General features: G+C 41.4%; 1 protein-coding gene across 1 annotated transcript; it reads right to left on the bottom strand.

Annotated features, from left to right (window-relative positions):
- Positions 1-4398: 4398 nt before the first annotated feature.
- Positions 4399-20099, bottom strand: LOC139166863 (acetylserotonin O-methyltransferase-like). The gene is made up of 8 exons (XM_070751027.1): positions 20028-20099; positions 16162-16336; positions 14202-14331; positions 12068-12136; positions 10917-11035; positions 6961-7101; positions 6671-6793; positions 4399-4607 (listed from the first exon to the last, which is right to left on the bottom strand). The coding sequence occupies exons 1-8, from the start codon at positions 20097-20099 to the stop codon at positions 4399-4401; spliced, it is 1038 nt and encodes a 345-aa protein (XP_070607128.1).
- Positions 20100-20964: the final 865 nt, after the last annotated feature.

Here is a 20964-nt window from a genome sequence, read left to right as displayed (position 1 = left end):
TCCAGCTTGGCATACAAATGCTGCTCCCGCAACCGGAGCAGGACCCGGCGCAAATGGTCCAAATGCAAGGCATGGTTCGGGGAATACACTAAAATGTCATCAAGGTAAATCACCACGAAATGGTCCAACATGTCCCGGAACACGTCATTCATCAGATGTTGAAACACGGCCGGGGCATTGGTGAGGCCAAATGGCATCACGGTGTATTCAAAGTGGCCGTAACATGTGCCAAACGCTGTCTTCCACTCATCCCCAGCTCGCATCCGGACCAAATTGTACGCACTGCGCAAATCAATTTTGGTGAACACCGTTGCCGTCCGCAACCGGTCCATGAGTTCAGGGATCAAGGGCAAGGGGTACCTATTCCGCACCGTGATGGCGTTAAGGCGCCGATAGTCACAGCAGAGGCGAAGATCGCCCGTTTTCTTTTTCACGAACAAAACAGGGGCAGACAAAGGGGACTTGGATGGCCGAATAAATCCCTTGGCCAAATTCTTTTCCACAAACTCCTTGAGGGCCACAAGCTCCGGCTCTGACATGGAGTACAAACGACCAGCTGGGAGCTTGGCGTCAGGGATCAGGTCGATGGCACAGTCGTACGTCCGATGCGGTGGTAGCCGATCCGCCTCCTTCTCGTTAAACACATCGGCGAACTCCTCGAGGCAACGGGGTAACTGGATCGCGGGAACTACTGGGCCGTGGGCTGCGCACACATGTCGGTGGTGGTCCACGCACTGAAAACTGGAGAATGTGACCAGGTTCTGGGACCACACCACATGCGGGTCATGCGCGCGCAGCCACGACAACCCCAGCACGAGGGGAAAATGAAGCCCCTTGATAACATACAACTGCAGGGCCTCCTCATGAGTTCCGATGCACATCCGCACCAGCAGGGTCTGGAAACGGATGGGACCAGCCAGAAATACCCGCCCATCGATGGTCTCCACAGTTAACGGCGGGATGACAGGACAAAGGGGCAAGGAATGGCGTTGGGCAAAGGCTTCGTCCAAGAAATTCGTCGTCACCCCTGAATCCACGAGGGCCAACGCTGGATAAGTCCGAGTCCATTGCGCAATATGCAGAGTCACCGCAAGCGTCAGGTGTCGAAACGGTCCGGAGTCGGTAGCCGTGGAGTCAGGAGAAAGTGGGATCCCCGCCCGACCTAGTGTTGCCACCAAGCCGGGCCTCCCTCGTTTCCCGATCGTTCCGGCGACGGAGTACGTCCAGACAAAGGCCCCGCCATCAGAGAGTTCATGACAGGGACGGGGACACAATGGGTTGTCTCCTGGAACTGCACGGGGGACGCCATGGGAAGCATGGGAGAGCTGGAGGGTACGGGAACGACGGCAGCCACCGTGCTCCGCCTCTTGTGGGGACAAACGACAGCAAAATGTCCCGGGGCCCCACAATAAAAACACAGCCCTGCCGCCCGCCGACGCCCTCGTTCCTCCTGGATCTGTCAGGGTCGTGCGTAACTCACGTCCATCGGCTCCCCGGCGGCAACACGATCCATCAGGCGTGGAGGCAGTGCTGGTGAAAAACGTCAGGGTGCAGGGACCGGAGCTGGGGTGCCTACGGTCGACAACCCCCGCCACGGAACAGGTGTCGGCGGGACGCCTGACGCACGGGGGTTGGACCGTCCCGCTCGACGGACTTCCCTGGCCAACAGCCTGGCCTCTATGGCCAAGCAATGCCGCTCCAAAGCGTCCAAAGTGCCGGGCAGCACCTCATGCACTAGTTCATCTAACATAGTGTCCGATAGTCCATCCTGAAAGGCCTCGATCAGGGCAGCCTCATTCCACTGGACTTGCCCAGCCAGAGACCGAAAGTCAGCCATGTAGTCCGCCAGGGGACGCAAACCCTGGCGCAGTTGCTTCAGCGCCTGCATGGCCGTCTGCTCCTGCACCGGGTCCACAAATTGGTGCCTCAGCAGGTCACAGAAAGCAGCATAGTTCTGAAGTAGCGGGTCATCCCGAGCCAGGTAAGAAGGCACCCACGACGCTGCAGGGCCAGCCAACAGGCTACACAGAAACGCCACCTTGTGGTCATCCCCCGGGAAGTGCATCATCTGGGCGTTGATAAAGAGCTGCACCTGGCTCTGGAATGCAGAAAACAGCCGCCGGTCCCCCCAGAACTTTTCCGGCATCGCCACAAAACATTTCCTTCTGGGCAAAGGTGCTGGAGGAGGTACCACAGGGGCCGCCTGGGGTGGGGCCGGCTGGGACAAAACCTCCACCTGGCATTGTAACATCAGGACCGTCTGGGTCAACTGGGCAATGTCCCCTCGCAACTCTGCAAAGACAGCCTGCATGTCAGCTGCAGAAACGTCCATGGTGGCAGGCAAAAAGGCTGTGTGGATAAAGCTGTCAATCGACTAGCCAGTCTCACAAGACTTTTGTATCTAGATGGGGAGGAAAAGACCAGTTCAATTAAGACTGAGCAGTCTTGGATGTTTCATTCTCCTAGGTTTACAATATCATAGAATTCCTTCTGGCTTCAGTTACCTTGCCCCACAAGTTCCTGGTTGTGACAACTTGATCATTACCTTGGGCTCTATGGGGATTGATTGGGACTGTTGCTATTGTACCTACCTACCTCCAACCCTGCAACCTCCTTACCTGATCTCCTTGATTCCACATTGGCAGTGGACGTCCTTCTCTAGGAATGCTGCCTGAGGTCACTCAGGAGCTCAGGGCTTCCATAAAAGCCATGAGGTCCACCAGGTCATCAAGAGTCTCACCTCAGATTTAGTATTCTGTCAGAGCAGTGGCAATGTGATTTGAATCAGCGACAGCTACGCAAATTTCTTCCATATGTCAGTACATAACACTGACCTTCATGTAGAATGGAGTCATAAATAGCTGAGGAGTTCAAGACTTCCATACAATTATGAGTGTCTCCCAAGTGATCTGGAGCCTGACTTCTGATTTAGTGTTCCTCTGCTGCATTGAGAAAAGCAACTAAAGTGGTTTCCAGTGTGAAGTCCACACCCCACAGGGTGGCAATTCAATTTTTAATTGGGGCAGTAGGAACCTTGTTAAAGTTAATGGCCTTTTATACTTCCTCTACATGAGTAGGAGTTCACTTTTGGAATAGTAAAAATTACATGTCATGGGGGAGTGAATCAGGATTTCAGAGATGCTTAGATGGGCATGGCCAAAAAAAAGGTTGGGAACTACAGATCTAAAGCATTGCTGGTGTTCAATAAGGGATGAACTCTATCGAACACAGGTGAGAGCAACTCTTAAAGCCTATACAGTGATCCCCTGAGTTTCGCGATCTCGATCTTTGCGAAACGCTATATCGCGATTTTTCCACCCGATGATGTCACTCCCTTCCTTTCTCATCTTTCTTTCTCTCTCTCTTTCTCTATCTTGCTTCTTCCTCTCTCACACTCTCTTCCTCCCTCTCTCATCTCTTTCTTTCCTTCTCTCTCTTTCTCTATCTCTCCCCCTCTTGCTCTCGAGCGGCGGGTGGCACCCAGGGAAGGTTCCTTCGGCCGCCCACCAGCTGATCTGCTCGGCAGCGCAGTAGCAGCGAGGAGCCGAAGATGGGGTTTCCCCTTTGCGTGGGCAACGGGGAAACCCCATCTTCGGCTCCTCGCTGCTGCTACACTGCCAAGCAGATCAGCTGGTGGGCGGCCGAAGGAACCTTCCCTGGGTCTTCAACTCCCAGAGCGGCAGACAAGCGGAAAAGCGGCGGACAAGCGGGCAGGCAGGCGGCTCCTCAGCTGCTGGGTCTTCCCAGGTGCGGAAGTAAAAACACCATCTGCGCATGCGCGGCCATGGAAAAAGGGGCACGCATGCGCAGATGGTGTTTTTACTTCCGCACCGCTACATCGCGAGAAATCGATTATCGCGAGGGGTCTTGGAACGGAACCCTCGCGATAATTGGGGGATCACGGTACTTGAATTTGCAACATCTTGTACCCTATACAGTGAATCCATCACAGTGCAGTGTTGTACTCTACATAACACTCTTCTATATTGGCACCCTTATTAATGCCCATTTAATTTTTTCCCATCCCACATTAGATACAACCACTTTGGGAATTGTCACCATTCCTTTTTTCCTATCCCTTAAAAAATTGGAAATATTTCCTCTCAGAGAGAATGCTTTTATAGTCTCCTATAATAGTTATTGTATTATTACAAAGTCAGTTTTCTGATCCAGTCTACCTCTTGTTCCCTCAGAATGGCAAAATCTCAAGAGTTATTCAGCCTAAATTACTTTCTTCCAGTAAAGAAAATCAAAGTAATGTCAATAGTTAGACAATAAGGTCAATATGATAAATATATATACATCTACACAGTCACAGGTTAGATTCAATGCAGCAGAAAAAAACATTTTTATTATTTCAATTATTCAACATTCATTTGGAATGAAGCATGTTGAATATTATTTTCTGGCCAAAATGACATCATAAACATTTCCTCTTTTAAACTGAATAGCTTTAAAGCCAGCAGTTTGGAAGACCATTCGATGTTCTGATTCTTTCCGCGGTTTTCCTTCACATATAGCCGACATTATGATGGAGTACAAATGACCAGGAAGCAACCCAGATATTTTGTCATCAATAATTGGTTCCATTGCTAAGATTCCACCACCTGTTTAAAAAGTAGTTTATTAAATCAGTAATAGGTTGCCTACAAAAAAGGAAATACTCTTACATGTTATTTTCATTTTTATGACTTTGACCTTCCTCCCAACGCTTTCTTACTCTTCTAAAAATAGAAGAGTTAAGTTCATGCTTCATTTTAGTCTCCTGAGAGTCTTAAAAGATGATGATAATGATAATGATAATAATAATAATTTATTAGATTTGTATGCATAAAATATTATGCCAATCCCGGATCCTTTATCAAAGACTTTTTGCATTGGCACCCTTCAGTCCCAAAAGACCATGGTATCATGGCCTGGATTCATCATAGACTAACAACTTACATAACATATGCCACTTTAGCCCATTTACCACAGGATTGCTTTCCACACTGTGCCTATGTTTTATGACTGAAACATCAGGAAACTTCTAAAAAATCTTTACATAAGTGGACTTTATTTAAATTCAATTATAAGTGGCATTCCTCTGTCTTGGAAGGGTAAGAAAGAAACAGGTTTCATAACATAGGCATCTATGAAAGGAACTGGGTTCCATTTTGGTGAGAGAGCACACAAAATCCTAATGTGGCCCAGGAGGCCTGTCTGCTCCTTGCCTTGTTCTCCCAAGCCCACCAGGCTTAGAAGGTCCAGCCCTTCTAGTTGCCCCATCATGTCCTGGACTATTTACCTTTTGTGCAGCTGCTGACAAGTATATCAAGCCAAGCATAATGTTCTGAAGGATAGAAAGGCTAGCATATGGAGTAGAGTGGAACTCATTTGTGGGCAGGAAAAAGGAAATTGGGATACAAAGATCTGAGCTTCCTTTCTCAGGCTCAGCACAGCAGTTCCCTTCTGCACATGGAGGGCAGGGGGAGGGCAGGACAAGAAAGCTCTGTCGGTCTCCAAGAAATATATGTAATGATTCTTTCAAACACTATAGATATCTTTATTGTCCTACATGTACACACAGAATGCTGCCAAACTGAAGCAAACTAGTACCTTCATGAAGTTTAAGTCTGAGAACTATTAGGGAGCCGTTGGCTTTATCCTCTTATCCTGAACTCAGCTGTCTCTTATTCCTCTGGTATATGTCCCTTCCTTCCTGGGAATCTGCCCCATTACATTCCATCAAAGAGCTTTGAGATCCAAGCTTCCTTTCTTCAGCCTAGTGCAAAAGTTCCTTTCTTGCATGGAGAGGGTGTGCCTGCCCTCTTTTGGCAGGCAGTTTTTTTCATCCCCCTACTTAAAACTGCCACACAACTGCTTGACAGTCTCAACTGAAAGATCCAGGATTGTGATCATTAATCAATGTGATCAAATGCTTTACAGGTTGTCCTTGACTTACAACCCAAAATTCCTGACGTTAAGCATGATAGTTGTCAAATGAGTTTTGCTCCATTTTATTATTCTTTTTGCCACAATTGTTAAATGAATCACTGCAGCAATGGTGGGTTTTACTTACCTTTGCTACTAAGTTCAGGAATGGGAGTGAACATGCACAACACTTCTGCACATGTGCAGAATGTCCATTATGATGTCCGGGTGGGTGGGCAAAGCCTCCCACTGCCACAGCTACCGGTTCTCACAAACTGAGCCAAACCAGTAGAAATCCAACACTGCATTGCAGTTCTTAAGTTACTAGCACAGTTATAAAGTAACTCACTTCCCCATTCTCTTGTTGGAAGGTTGCAAAAGGTGATCACATGACCCCAGAACATCACAAACATCATAAATAGAAACCAGTTGCCAAGCATCTGAATTTTGATTATGTGCCCATGTTGATGCTGCAAAGGCCATAAATGTGGAAACCAATCATAAATTACGTTTTTTTTCAGTGCCATTGCAATTTCAAACAGTCACTAAACAAATTGACTTTTAAGTCAAGTCCTACTTGTATCACTTAATGACTGCAAAAACCTATAACCAAATTTCTGAGCCCATTTATGACCTATGTGAGCTCTATGCCACTTGTCAAAGGTTGTTGCAAATGTATAAAAAAGCTATGGATTGCTCTGGTTGGCTTGTCTTCCCATTCACAAATGGCAATGTTTCTCTTTCTAGCAATGCCTACCTGGCTTACAGACTGTAAATACTTTTGTTAGCAGCTGGATGCACTTTTCATCACTCCAATTATACAAAATTCTTGATAAGATGTAAAGATCTGCTTCGGGAATTGGATCTTTTAAAAAATCCCCTGTAAAAAGAATAAATATCTTAATATGATGGGAAGTTGTTAATTCTACTAACAATTTGGAGAAACAATTTGCTCTCCTGTTCATAAAGCTTCCTCTAAATGGTACTGGGGTTTTTTTCAACTTCTGCCTTGAAATGGTAGAGATGTTAATTCAAAGCACATATTACCTTTATGGAAAGAGATTTGGGATTCATCTGAAAATGCATTATGATTTTTTGATATTTCCACAACTCCAGGAAGATCGAAAACTTTCACGGAACAATTTGGGTACACTGAAATCAATTCTTTAGCTAAACCACCACTACTTCCTTGAAAAAAAACAATACAAGAAAGAAACTATGTAAGGAAGATATCTTGCATATCAACTTTGTTAACAATTTTTAGAACATTTATGATTTTTAGCTTACCTCATTATTTTATTTTTCTTATAGCTCTGCTAAACCAATGTATAATATTGTCACTTAAATAAGTGTATTTGTTAAAGTATGTTTGTTTAAGTTTGTTTGTTTGTAAGTTTGACTTAATATCAAACTTATTAAATGTGCATCTCTCTCACCCAGGGGCTCTGGGCAGTGTACAATTTAATAAATAAACAAAGCATTTTACAGGATGGAATCAGGGCAGCTAAATGGAGCTGAGCATTTACTGGCTGATGCCCTTTCTGATGCCTACATAAAGTTTGCAGTAGATATTTTGTGCCCTGATAGGGGCACAAAGGCACGTGTTGCTGTCTAGGATTGAACTCTCAACCTCCTGCATGGGCAGTAAGCATCTTCACCTGTAGATCATCACGTCACTTAATATAATAAAACATGAAAATGGATAATTTAATATTAAAAAATGTAAAACAACATTATAAAATTCCAAGAGACACAGAAATACAAGATGGCCATAGTGCCACGGGGCTCCCTCGTTCGCGTAAGAGAAGCCCCAAATCGCCATCATCCAGGGGTCCTGGCTCTTTTGAACCAGGCCCGATCCTTCCTGCAGGGGAGGTGACATAGGCGATGGTACTGTAGGTCTGGTTTTGGGCCGGCATGCCTCACCAGACGAACCTGCTTAGTCTCGCGCCAGCAGTGGTGCGAGGTCGGCCAGGTCACCATGCCTGGCCAACACTGGCCAACGCTAGCCACGGAAGACTACAATGCAGAGATTGAAGAAGCCTGGAAACATCTCAAAGGAGGATGGTTTTGAGCGATGGCGAGGTGAAAAAAGTTTAAGCGACGTGCTGGTGAATGCGAAGAGACAGAAAGAGATTCAAAATGGATTATTTTTATTTTTTCTACTTACGGAAACAGAAATACCTAAAATTGTTGCAGAAGCGGCTGATCAGCTATGGGGCAATTAGCAAAAGCTTTAAAGTCATAGCAAGTTGGATCTTGAATTGGGGTTTTATCTGGATTTATTAAGGTATTTTCTTTTCTTGATGACATCACTTCCCTTTTCAACAATTGAAGAGAATAATTAATCGTGATAATTTACTGCCACCTTTCCGGTGGAGGAGTCATTACAAGGAGTTTCTACGATGCATATTTGTACCAGATGGTTTTATATTTGTTTTTGTTGGAAGAATGGATGCTGTTTGTTATCTATTTATAATGTTGAAAGAATGCTGTTTCCAGCTTTGTTTTGGAACATGGCTAGTTGGAAGAAATCTTTTTGAAGCCAGGAGGAGATATTGGACATAGTCTAAAGGACATACTGGATAATCTTATTGGAGATAGATTGGAGACATACTGGACAATCTCAGTAGATTGGAGACAGACTGGAGTCACTTCTGGGCAAGTATGGATCAAGGAACATGAAATGGAAATATGGATGATAGGATTTCCAAAGAAGAAGATTTATACTAAGGGACTTAAACGAAGACTTAAAACATTTTCATTGGACCATTAATTTAAACTAGATTTTAATTGGACTTTATTATAAGGAAAGTGTAATGAAATTCCAAGGAAGAATTTGCTCTGATGGGGGGGGATTAATTAAAGATTAAGATTTTAATTGAGTTTTATATGTAATATTGTTCAATTAAGATACTTGAGACTCATAAAACTACTCTAGTGGGCAAAATTTTGGAATAATGAAATAATATTATTAAAAGATAAATTGAAAATGGTTAAGTTTGGTAGGGGTATATTGGATACATGGGGTATTATTATTATTATTATTATTATTATTATTATTATTATTATTACTTTTATTACTATTATTACTATTATTACTATTATTACTATTATTATTACTATTATTACTATTATTACTACTATTACTACTATTACTACTATTACTACTATTACTATTATTACTATTATTATTATTATTATTATTATTGTTGTTGTTGTTGTTGTTTTGAGCAAGCAAAACTACTATGCGACTTCCGACTTCAGACTGACCGAATTCTGAAGCATAACACACCAGACATCCTGATTGTGGAGAAAAAGAAAGTATGGATCATCGACATCGCAATCCCAGATTGAGGAGAAGCAGCTAGAGAAATTAGTGAAATACGAAGATCTAAAAATCTAACTGCAACGACTCTGGCATAAGCCAGTGAAAGTGGTCCCAGTGGTACTTGGCACGCTGGGCACAGTGCCAAAGGATCTCAGCGGACATTTGAAAACCATCAGAATTGACAAAATCTCCATCTGTCAATTGCAAAAGGCCGCTTTACTGGGATCGGCAAACATAATTCTCCGCTATATCACGCAGTCCTAGGTGCTTGGGAAGCGCCCGACTGGTGATAAAATACGAAATCCAGCATAGTGATCTCATTTGCTGTGTTGCATTGACATATAATAATAATAATAATAATAATAATAATAATAATAATAGTAGTAGTAATAATAATAATAATGATGATGATTTATTAGACTTGTATGCCACCCCTCTCCGAAGATTCTTCTTTTCTTCTTTGTCTTTTCTCTCACTTTCTTTCTTGTCTCTTTCTCCTTTCCTTCATTCTTCTATTTATTTATTTATTTATCTTTTTCTCTTTCCTTCTCCCTTTCTCTTTTGTTTTTTCTTTTTTGTCACTCTCTTTATCTCTCTCTTTTCCAGAGTTTTATTGCAACACACAAAGGTTCAGAAACAAATGGTTGTTTTTCCACTCACCCACTCCAAAAACCCCCACCAAAAATGGCATGTAATATTAAACAGCCGGGAAAAACACTTTCATGAACACAGAGCTGCATCGTGTCAGAATAGTTTTGGAAAGAGAGTTACATTTGGGCAAATAAAAAGTGGGATGTGGAAGGTTCCCCCTTTTGTACCAACTGCTGAGTTAAATGGAAGCAGGAAAATTGAAATGAAATTCTCCCTGGATTTGCAGAAACCAGTCCAAACTGGGAGGAACCCACCACTGCTACAACTTCTGAAGGCAAACTGTTCCACTGGTTACAAGGTCTTGACAGACTGGAGAGGTTTTTAATCCAATTTTATCAGAATATCACATTGAAAATGTCCAAAGATATTTCACCAGAAGAGCCCTTCACGCCTCCACTCGAAACAGAATATCCTACGAAAATAGACTAACAATCCTGGGCCTAGAAAGCCTAGAACTACGACACCTAAAACACGATTTGAGTATTGCCCATAAGATCATATGCTACAATGTCCTACCGGTCAATGACTACTTCAGTTTCAACCTCAACAGATTCAAACTTAATACGAACCGCTCCAAACTTGACTGTAAAAAATATGATTTGAACAACCGAGTTATCGAAGCGTGGAACTCATTACCGGACTCAATTGTGTCAACCCCTAACCCCCATCACTTCTCCCTTAGACTCTCCACGTTTGACCTCTCCAGGTTCCTAAGAGGCCAGTAAGGGACGTACATAAGTGCACTGGTGTGCCTTTTGTCCCCTGTCCAATTGTCTTTCCTTTCTTCCAACTATCCTATATATTCTCTTCCTTTCATATATCCTCTCCTCTAAGTTCACTTTCACCATCTTTTATATTATCACATGTCTATCTTTCTTCCTATGTATTTGTGTATTGGACAAATAAATAAATAAATAAATAAATGAATGAATGAATGAATGAATGAATGAATAAATAAATAAATAAATAAATAGTATCCAATTGCTAATAAGAGGCATGATGAAGGCCCTCAGGTACTTACCACCAAGATCACAAATAAGCTGAAATTCAGAAAGATCAAAGGCAGAGACCACTTCTTTTCCATACAGACTCCAAGTTTCATTCATGAACCTGAGAAGGCTTTCAACGCCTTCCTTTGAACTAGAAGTGAAATTTGATATATGATTAACAACTGCATGAAATATCATATGATTAATGCCTGATCATAAATCTAAAATTGTATTTTTCATTATAAGCCATGGTTTCTGCAGGCTTTTGTGTTAATTATCTGGTTTTAAAGAGCAGATTATTTAATATTTGTCTTGAAGTTTGATGGCATTAGTAATCCATATGACTTGAATGAATTATTCTCATTTCATCTAAATTGTACCCTGATCAGTTCCAGGGCAGAAATGATGGATGCTGTGTGACAATATTTGCCTTAGGATCAGCTGTCCTCAAAAGTCACCAACATTCTTGTGGGCTTGCATTTGAGCAACAGAAAATACATGGCAAGGATTTAAAAGAATCTCTGGATAATGAATGAAAAGCACCTTTTTTCCCCCAAACTGGACCATACTGCACATTCTAGTAATTGATCTATAGATGACCTAGCTTTGCTTGTAGATTCTAGTTCTCCCTTTTGAAAATTAATTCTCACTCAATGAGACAATTTATAAGAATATTCCAGTTCCAGCAAAGAGACACTGAAGATTAGAAAAAATAACATCATAAGACAGAAAGGACATGTGGAAGTATGTATATTGTTATGCCCAGTGAAGGGCTGCAAAAAAAATTTACTACCACACAGTGGTAGTAAGAGATAACAAAAATCAAGATTATGAAAACAATATTCAGCATATCCCACCATACCTTCTTCTCCTTGCAAACTATCCAATTGTGATAAATTGGTTGATGGACTGATTTGCAACCTAGGCTCCAAATTTGTGATTTTGTGGTGGATGGAATAGTGTGGATCATTGGATAAAATTGGGCTTTGGTTTATTTTCTGGGAGATTGCTCAGAATCAGTGTTGGTGGATAGTGTGGCTAGTCTAGGCTTCTTTAGTAAAAAATAAATATCAATTAAAATATTTGAAGAATTGCAAATTGAGATTTGATAAAGAAAATAAAAGCATGACAGCTATTTACTACTCAATCTTTACAAACCAAAGTCAAAGAAATGCTACTTTACCTGTACAGAGATCCATAAAATTCCTTTGAAGAAGTGCCATATATTGATAGAATTTGAGGTTTTCCGTCCCTATAGCAGATTTTTTTTGTTTTTTAATTGAAAACAACAAAAATACCATTTATTAGATTCCTCTACTTCCCCAGCATCAAAATAGTGTTTCTATACAAATAGCATAATATTACTTGCAAAGGTTACTCCAAAAATATCACCAGCCTCAGTAGTGGAAATCTATGAAGTACCAGTAAATGGATCTGATAAAAACTGACTCTTTATTACCGTCTTGTTTCACTAAGTGTTTTTTTATTATTAGATAGTATGAAGATCAAACAAATTCCTTTAGCCAATCTCTTTGCAGGATATTTTTCTCATTTTTATTAGTAGACTCTCTTAAACTTGATATTTGACGAACTGTGTTTTGCTTTAATTATCAAAATGCTAAGATTTTTAACCAGATCAAAAATCTTAATCCTAATTTTTATAACTTGGCTTTCTGTGTATTTGTGGAGTCATGGCTGTGGGTTGCATCTTTTACAAAGACATTCAGCAACAATTAAATTTTGATTAAATGAATAAATAACATCATTGGAAAGCCCAAAGGGAAATGGGTGTGCATAATCAGTTCACTCCAATTGCATCCTCTGAAACTCCATGTCTTGTAAGCAACAGAGAAATAAACAGATCTAGAGGTACAGATTAACAGATTAGCAGAGTGGAAAGGGGCTTTGTAGGTTTTATAGTCCAACCCTCAAATCCCGACTCAAGCAGGAGACCCTACACTGGTGCTGGCAAAGCTTTTTCCCCTTGGGTGCCAAAAGTGTGCGGGCATACACTGTTGTATGTGCATGAGTGCCCACACCCATAATGCAATGCTCCTCCTACACATCCTGCCCCCTGCACATGCATGCATGACCCACCGTGCATAAACAGGTAAACCACCACCCCACCCCACGTTTTGGCCTTATATCACAAAACAGCAGTTGGAGAGTGAAAAAGCTTCTTTCCCCAAACGGAGCTGGGAGGGAGGAAAGCCTGTTACCCCAAATGGAGCTGGGAGGGAGGAAAGCCTGTTACCCCAAATGGAGCTGGGAGGGAGGAAAGCCTGTTACCCCAAACGGAGCTGGGAGGGAGGTAACCTCTTACCCCAAACGGAGCTGGAAGGGAGGAAAGCCTGTTACCCCAAATGGAGCTGGAAGGGAGGAAAGCCTCTTACCCCAAACGGAGCTGGAAGGGAGGAAAACCTCTTACCCCAAACGGAGCTGGAAGGGAGGAAAGCCTCTTACCCCAAACAGAGCTGGAAGGGAGGAAAGCCTCTTACCCCAAACAGAGCTGGGAGGGAGGAAAGCCTCTTACCCCAAACAGAGCTGGGAGGGAGGAGAGCTGGGAGGGAGGAAAGCCTCTTTCCCCAAACGGAGCTGGGAGGGAGGAAAGCCTCTTACCCCAAACGGAGCTGGAAGGGAGGAAAACCTCTTACCCCAAACGGAGCTGGAAGGGAGGAAAGCCTCTTACCCCAAACAGAGCTGGGAGGGAGGAGAGCTGGGAGGGAGGAAAGCCTCTTACCCCAAACGGAGCTGGGAGGGAGGAAAGCCTCTTACACCAAACGGAACTGGAAGGGGGGAAAGCCTCTTACTCCAAACGGAGCTGGGAGGGAGGAAAGCCTCTTACCCCAAACGGAGCTGGGAGGGAGGAAAGCCTCTTACACCAAATGGAACTGGAAGGGGGGAAAGCCTCTTACTCCAAACGGAGCTGGGAGGGAGGAAAGCCTCTTACCCCAAACGGAGCTGGGAGGGAGGAAAGCCTCTTAACCCAAACGGAGCTGGGAGGGAGGAAAGCCTCTTACCCCAAACGGAGCTGGGAGGGAGGGAAGCCTCTTACCCCAAATGGAGCTGGGAGGGGGGAAAGACTCTTACCCCAAACGGAGCTGGGAGGGAGGAAAGACTCTTACCCCAAACGGAGCTGGGAGGGAGGAAAGACTCTTACCCCAAACGGAGCTGGGAGGGAGGAAAGCCTCTTTCCCCAAGTAATCTGCAAACACCACTACCACATGGTAAGGACACTCATAGCTGTTAGTTGTCAGAAAGGAAGTGTATCAGTCCTGGTTTCTAATATTGTATTTTACAAAAAGGTTTTACTTTACCTCACAGCTTCAGACAAATATTGCAATGAAGGATATACAGTGTCTGAATAGTACTTCGTGGAATAATATTGAGACTTTGAGCTTGATTTAGCCAAAAAGAGATCAGCAAACTCTGTGTTTCCATAAAGGCCTGAAAATGAAAGACAGAGGCCCTCCCCGTCAATAGTGTCCCACTTTACCAGTGTTAAAATCTGGTCACCTTATACAAGATTGAACACATAAGGGGAATTTAAGGAGGTTCTGGAAAGCTTTTGGGATTAACTAAAGGAAAAACATGATTAACTATGGAATACAAAATTGTCAATTACTTCAAAATCCCTTTGCTGAATTCCATATATCTCCAAGATGAGCAAAGCATAATAAATCTTTTAGCAATATAAATGATTGCACTTCAGTTTATTTCAGTCATGAAACTCAGAATATTTGTTCTGGCACTCCTAAAAGAATTTCTAACAATCCTGAAACAAGTGACAGGCTGGAAAAATGACTGAGCTGTCTGAACGAATGCTTTATAAAAGAACTAATTTGGGAGCAAAACTTGTTAGGCACTGTTCTGCCTGGCTAATGGTAATTAGCCCCTTATGAATTCAGAATAATTTCAAACACACGGCAAGGAAAGTCAATCAGTCTCTTTTATATTCAGAGGCTTGTAAAACACAAAGAAACCCAATTACTGCTCAATAATCTCAAAAGGGGACAGTTACTCACACTCACAATTACTTTGATGCCGAGGTGTGTACCAAAACAGAGGAGTAATTTATGGAGCTATAAAGCCAGAGTTTCCAAAACTTCTCTGGCATGGCCACAAAACACTTCCGACGTGGCAAAGGCTGTGATGCTGGAACCATCTGCTGGACCGGTGGGGCTGGCTGCACCGGCTGAGCCAATTGGCCCACCTGGACCTGGAGTTCTGCCACTATTTCAGTCAGGGCTTAAATCTCCTGATGAAAGGCAGCAAACCTGGCCTGAATCTCCTCCGTGTCTTTAACAGTAGCAATCAAAAACAAACACAACAAAACAGAAGCAAACCACAAAACATGGCCAGCATGTGTTTGATAGGTGGCTGTTTATTCTGTTCTGCCTGGCTAATGGCAATTAGCCCCCTATGAGTTCAGAATAATTTCAAACACATGGCAAGGAAAATCAATCAGTCTCTTTTATAATCAGAGGATTGTAAAACACAAAGAATCCCAATTACTGCTCAGTAATCCCAAGAGGGGACAGTTACTCACACCCACAGTTTCTTTGATGCTGAGGCATGTGCCAAAAGAGGAGTAATTTATGGAGCTATAAAGCCAGAGTTTCCACACCACAATTCCTCACAGCTCTTCCCAACTTAAGTATGTCAGAGTTCACAGAAGTTCCTTAAAACAGAAAGCAGCCCCACACTGCTCAATCTTCTTTCTTCTTCCAAATATGCCAATGATAAAAGCCCACACCCAGCACTCCCAATCTCCCATATTTATTGGAGTCTCTGTAGTGTAATTAACCCCTGAACAGCTGCACTCCATTATCTATTTTGGTGCCTGTGCAACTGTTCCCTTCATCCCAGAATCCTGCGCACATGGGGATACAAGATGGGGTCATCCATGATACCTTTCCCTTCTGAGTCTGAGGACTCCCTAGCTGGATAACTTACTGGTGAGCTGGCTGCACCCCTTCCCCTGTCTGGCTCTTTCCCCCCCCCCCACTGCCTCCCTCTGCTAGTGCTTCATCTTCACTGTCCGAGGCAGTTGGCAACCAGACAGGCCATCTATAAACAGAGGACTCCCACAGATCCACATCAAAATCCTCAGCTACAGGAGCTGGCCTAGAGCCAACCAAAACAGGTACCTAGAAATATTTTATGATAAATAAACTAAAAGAGAAAAGAATGGAACTTCTAACTCCATGGAAAAGGTTATTTTGTTGTCTACTTGATAAAATAGCTGTAACTGCTTCCTTCTGTTAACAGGATCACCTTTGCCCTCCTTCCATTCCACTTTCAAGACCTTTAGCCCTGCACAGGCCTCCAGCAGCATCTGCATTCCAATGAGACTGGTCTTCAAGCGCTCAGCCACAGTCACAGATGACAGCAGTTCTCCTGACTCTCTCAGCAAATCAAAGACGCCCAGCTCACTTGCAGTAAATATGATCTGGAAAGACATGAGTAAATGAACAAAAAGAAGCATTACTGCATCAGTTTAAATGTGAGAGTACAGATTTGTGCTTTTTCTAGCTCCTACTCAGAGCTGAACTCAAGACAAGGATAGCCTTGACCATGAAAACCAGCTGTTTGGCCTTGGGTCTGTCACTTCCTCTTAACAAAACTCACCTCACAGGACTGTTGTGGGGAAAATACTAAACAGAGGTCTGATTAATATGTTTGCTACATTGTGTGTAAAAATATAGGTAGGATATACAAATAAGTGAAATAAATAACTATTGCTCTAGAATCAAGCATAATTATGTATGGCAACTATTCCTTCCTGCTGCACCTGTTGATGATGCGCAAGAGAAGAAATGGGCTGTACATGGATCTACTCCTTTTTTCAACCACATCCACATAGTCTGAAATGACTAAGTGCTGGGGGAGAGGGGGAGCGAGGGAGTGGATCAACGCGTGGTGGAGTCCTCGGAATGACCCGACGCTGGGAAAAAAGCAGAGCAGAGCAAAGGATTTGCCGAACTGTATGAAAACCCTCGGACTGTCCCTAATCTACTTTCATTGGCAAGGATTGGTTTGGCACCTATTTAGGGCTATTTGATTATTGAAGAATATTTTAATATAACATTGCGTATGTTTGCCCTGGCTGGAATAACAGATCCGTTGGATGGCCTTATTGCTCGAAATTGGCCCAACCAGAAAACTGCATTGTGAAGTGCCTTGGACCTTCTGGCTGATAAAATCCTTCTCAGTATCCTATATATTAGCCTGATATGTGCAAATCTTATTTCACTGTTTGGAAGGAAGGAAGAGAGAGAGAAAGGAAGAGAAATAGAGAGGGAGGGAGAAAGAGAGAAAAAAGAGAGAGAAAGAGAAAAAAGAGAGAGAAAAGAGAGGAAGGGAGAGAGAGAGAGAGAGAGAAAGAAAAAAGAAAGAAAGAAAGAGGGAGGGAGGGAGGGAGGGAGAAGGAGAGAAATAGAGAGAAAGGGAGGGAGAGAGAAAGAGAGAAAAGAAAGAATTGTTTTTTGCTCCATATGGACCAAACTTTTAATCAAGACAGCGGCTCCTCCCCGTCAATAGTGTCCCACTTTACCAATGTTAACATCTGGTCACCTTATACAAGATTGAACACATAAGGGGAATTTAAGGAAGTTCTGGAAAGCTTTTGGGATTAACTAAAGGAAAAAATTGATTAACTAGGGAATACAAAAATTGTAAACATTACATTATTTGGGGGCAGTAACTTTAGGCTTGAATATGTTTTTTTAATTACTGGACAAGAGCAGGACTTATTAAAACAAGACAAGATGCTACATCACGAGCAAATGCGTGCAATTTTGTAAAAAATGGCATCAATGTTTCAAAACATCAAGTACATTCTGATAAGAAACCAGAAGGAGATTAAAAACTTAATGCATGGCAGGGATGAAAAACTAGGAAATATTATTCAAAGACAAAGAGTGATCATGATGCCCAGGAAAAAGAGGAGCCAATTGAAAGAGCAGATGAAAAAGCAGGACAGATTAACCAGCAAACAACACAAGATGATAAAAAAGAGACAATAACAAAAACAATAATGATTGATGAAATAAACCAAGGGGTAAACATTTTAAAAGGGGAACTGGAGAAGCAGGAAGACGTTTTTTGAAAGGGAGACAGGCAGGGGTAGATATCTTGGAAATTATACAATGGAAAAGGGCAGAGATGGGAGAAAAGTTTCAAATGAATAGTCGGGATGTAGATACAGATAGGGATAAAGATCCAAGAAGGGAATATGGGAGGCAAGTTTTGTTTTTGTTTTTTAAAAAGAACAATTAAAACAGACAAGATATGATGAATAGAAAGTGTTTGTTCAAATTTTAAATGGTTTGTTGCCACGAAGAAGAGGGAGTCAAACTATTCTCCAAAGCACCTGAGAAGCAATGGGTGGAAACTAAACAAGGAGCGAACTATCTTAGAACTAAGGAGACAGTTAGAACAATTAATTAGTGGAACAGCTTGCCTCCAGAATGCTCCAACACTGCAAGTTTTTAAGAAGATGTTGGATACCCATTTGTCTGAAGTAGTGTAGGGTTTCCTGCCTAAGCAGGGGGTTGGACTAGAAGACCTCCAATGTCCCTTCCACCTCTGTTGTTATTGTTGTTGTGGTGGTGGTGGTGGTTATTAAATTAAGTAAATTAAATACATATAAATATATTTATATAAATATAAATATAATGGTGAAATGATTAAAAGATAGAATAGGGACAGAAATAAGAGAGAGGGGGAATATAAGACAACAGTAGTAATAAGAGGGAAGATTAGAAATTGAATGATTGTATGATTATGCATGTTTAAACAATATTGTGATTGTCATTGGAATAGCATATTGAAATATTGAATAATTAAATAATGAAAGTCTATAATTCAATACAAATGTGTGTATTAACACTAGAACAATATAAGCTTGAGGAGTATAATAAATATGATTCACTATTTTAATTTTTACTGAAATGTAGGATATGCAGATGCCATACTGTTCACACATTGATATGGATACATTGAAAAATAAAATTAAAAACTTGATGGTGGGGGAAGAAGGAAATGAAAGAATTTTGTTGATCAAAGGATTAAATAAGGTTCAGGAGGGAAGTGTTTTTTTTTTTTGTTTTTTTTTTGTTTTATATCGACAAACATACAAACAACGTTAAACATTTGTACTTATCTATATGCATAATAATTAATATTTTACAATTCTGTTTTTTTTACATTATATTTCCTTAATACTAATTCCTTTTCTTATTTTTTTTTCTATACAATTATACAGTTTCTCTCACACTCTGTAGTAGTTCTTATTTTGTTTATCCTATAATCCATAAGTTCATTTACTTCGTTTAGCGCAGTCTAACATTTTCTTGATCACCATCTCTTCATTTGGTGTCTTTTCTTGCTTCCAATTTTGTGCGAATGCCAATCTTGCTGATGTTAGTATGCGTGTTATTAAGTAATAGTCTTCTTTGCTGTGTTGACCTCTGATTATTCCTAATAAATACATTTCTGGTTTTGTTTCTAATTTATATTCCAATATTTCTTCCAGCCAGTTCTGAGTTCTAGTCCAAAATTTTCTTGCTTCCGGGCATAACCACCAGATGTGATAATATGTTCCTATGGCTGTTTTCGCACTTCCAGCATTTATTACTTATACTCGGGTGTATTTTAGCTAAGTGTGCTGGGGCGTAGTGCCATCAGTAAAACATTTTGTATAAGTTTTCTTTATATGGTATAGATAATGTCATCTTATAATTTACTTTCCATAATTTTTCCCAGTCATCTAACTGAATTGAGTAACTGAAATTTGTCATCCATGTGTTTTTAATAGGAAAGTGAACACAAGAACAAAGGGACACAATCTGAAGTTAGTTGGGGGAAAGATCAAAAGCAAAATGAAAAAATATTATTTTACTGAAAGAGTAGTAGATCCTTGAAACAAATTTCCAGCAGACGTGGCTGGTAAATCCACAGTAACTGAATTTAAACATGACTGGGATAAACACATATCCATCCTAAGATAAAATACAGGAAATAGTACAAGGGCAGACTAGATGGACCATGAGGTCTTTTTCTGCCGTCATTCTTCTATGTTTCTATGTTTTGTAATTTTTATTACTTAATATACTATTTGAAAGTATTACATGTTTTACCTTTGAGATTATAAATGAATGTTGATGATGAAAGAACATTCTTATATTTTCTGCTTCTTCGGGTGAACTCATTGTGACTCCAGGAAGTTCTACAGTAGTTCTTTCCGTATTAAATCAAATATCTCCAGCTCACAAGGCCAGTTTTTGCCTTTCTTCTACTCCAAGATGCCTAGACTGCAATGATAAGGGTAAGCGGACAAAAAGAGCGAATAAAATTATTAACCAGAAAGAAGTCAGGGTGAATGCTCTAATAATTATTATCATCATCAGATTCTTATGTATTCTATTTAAAAAAGTAAAGCCATGAGTTCACTTTGTCTACTTCTGACATTGTAAACATTTGTGCTGTCTTCCTAAACACAGCATTGTGCAATTACCACTAAAAACAACATTTTGCAAACATTTAGACAGCATTGTTTAAAAAACCTCCAAAATATATTTTATTAGCATAAATTACAAACTCCTCTACATGTACATCTGATCCTCTTTATATTAATATTTAATTGTCCACCATATGTCAACTCTCTCTTAGCTAAACTCACCTCAGAGGGGTTTGGGGTGGAATACCACAGAAACAATTTGCTACATGGAGGATCTGACAAACTAATATATCCATCATTTTCTCGATAAAGCTCTGAAAGTCACATATTTGTTTGTTCATATTGTTAGTTTTCTACTTCATCTCCCCTCAAAGCAGCAAAGATAACCTGGCTTTTCCCACAACAGCACCATCAACCTGAGTCCTCTTCCTCAGATCTTTTTCATTTTTTCCAATCCCAGTCAGACATTGTCATTTTCTTGAATGGTCCCGGTTTCTTTTTACCTGTCTTTGGGTTCCAAAGAAGAATCACAAAAGTTTCCTCCAGAGACAGTACTTTTATAGTTTCCATAATCTGAATCCTGCATGTCAACCATCCATCCAGAATATTTTATCTTC

The sequence above is a fragment of the Erythrolamprus reginae genome, chromosome 4 (genome assembly GCF_031021105.1).
Source record: "Erythrolamprus reginae isolate rEryReg1 chromosome 4, rEryReg1.hap1, whole genome shotgun sequence".
Classification (NCBI taxonomy): Eukaryota; Metazoa; Chordata; class Lepidosauria; order Squamata; family Dipsadidae; genus Erythrolamprus; species Erythrolamprus reginae.
Note: the sequence above shows the minus strand (reverse complement) of the source record. Positions and strands in the feature narration are given on the sequence as shown.

What these genes read in the sequence shown, in the direction of transcription:
- LOC139166863 (XM_070751027.1), bottom strand. Translation starts at nt 20,099, where the DNA reads ATGAGTTCACCCGAAGAAGCAGAAAATATAAGAATGTTCTTTCATCAT. An exon ending in TTTTATGGATCTCTGTACAG is followed by an intron (nt 11,036 to 12,067) that starts GTAAAGTAGCAT and finishes TTTCACTTCTAG; the next exon opens with TTCAAAGGAAGGCGTTGAAA. An exon ending in ATTTACAGTCTGTAAGCCAG is followed by an intron (nt 4,608 to 6,670) that starts GTAGGCATTGCT and finishes CTTTTTAAACAG; the next exon opens with GTGGTGGAATCTTAGCAATG.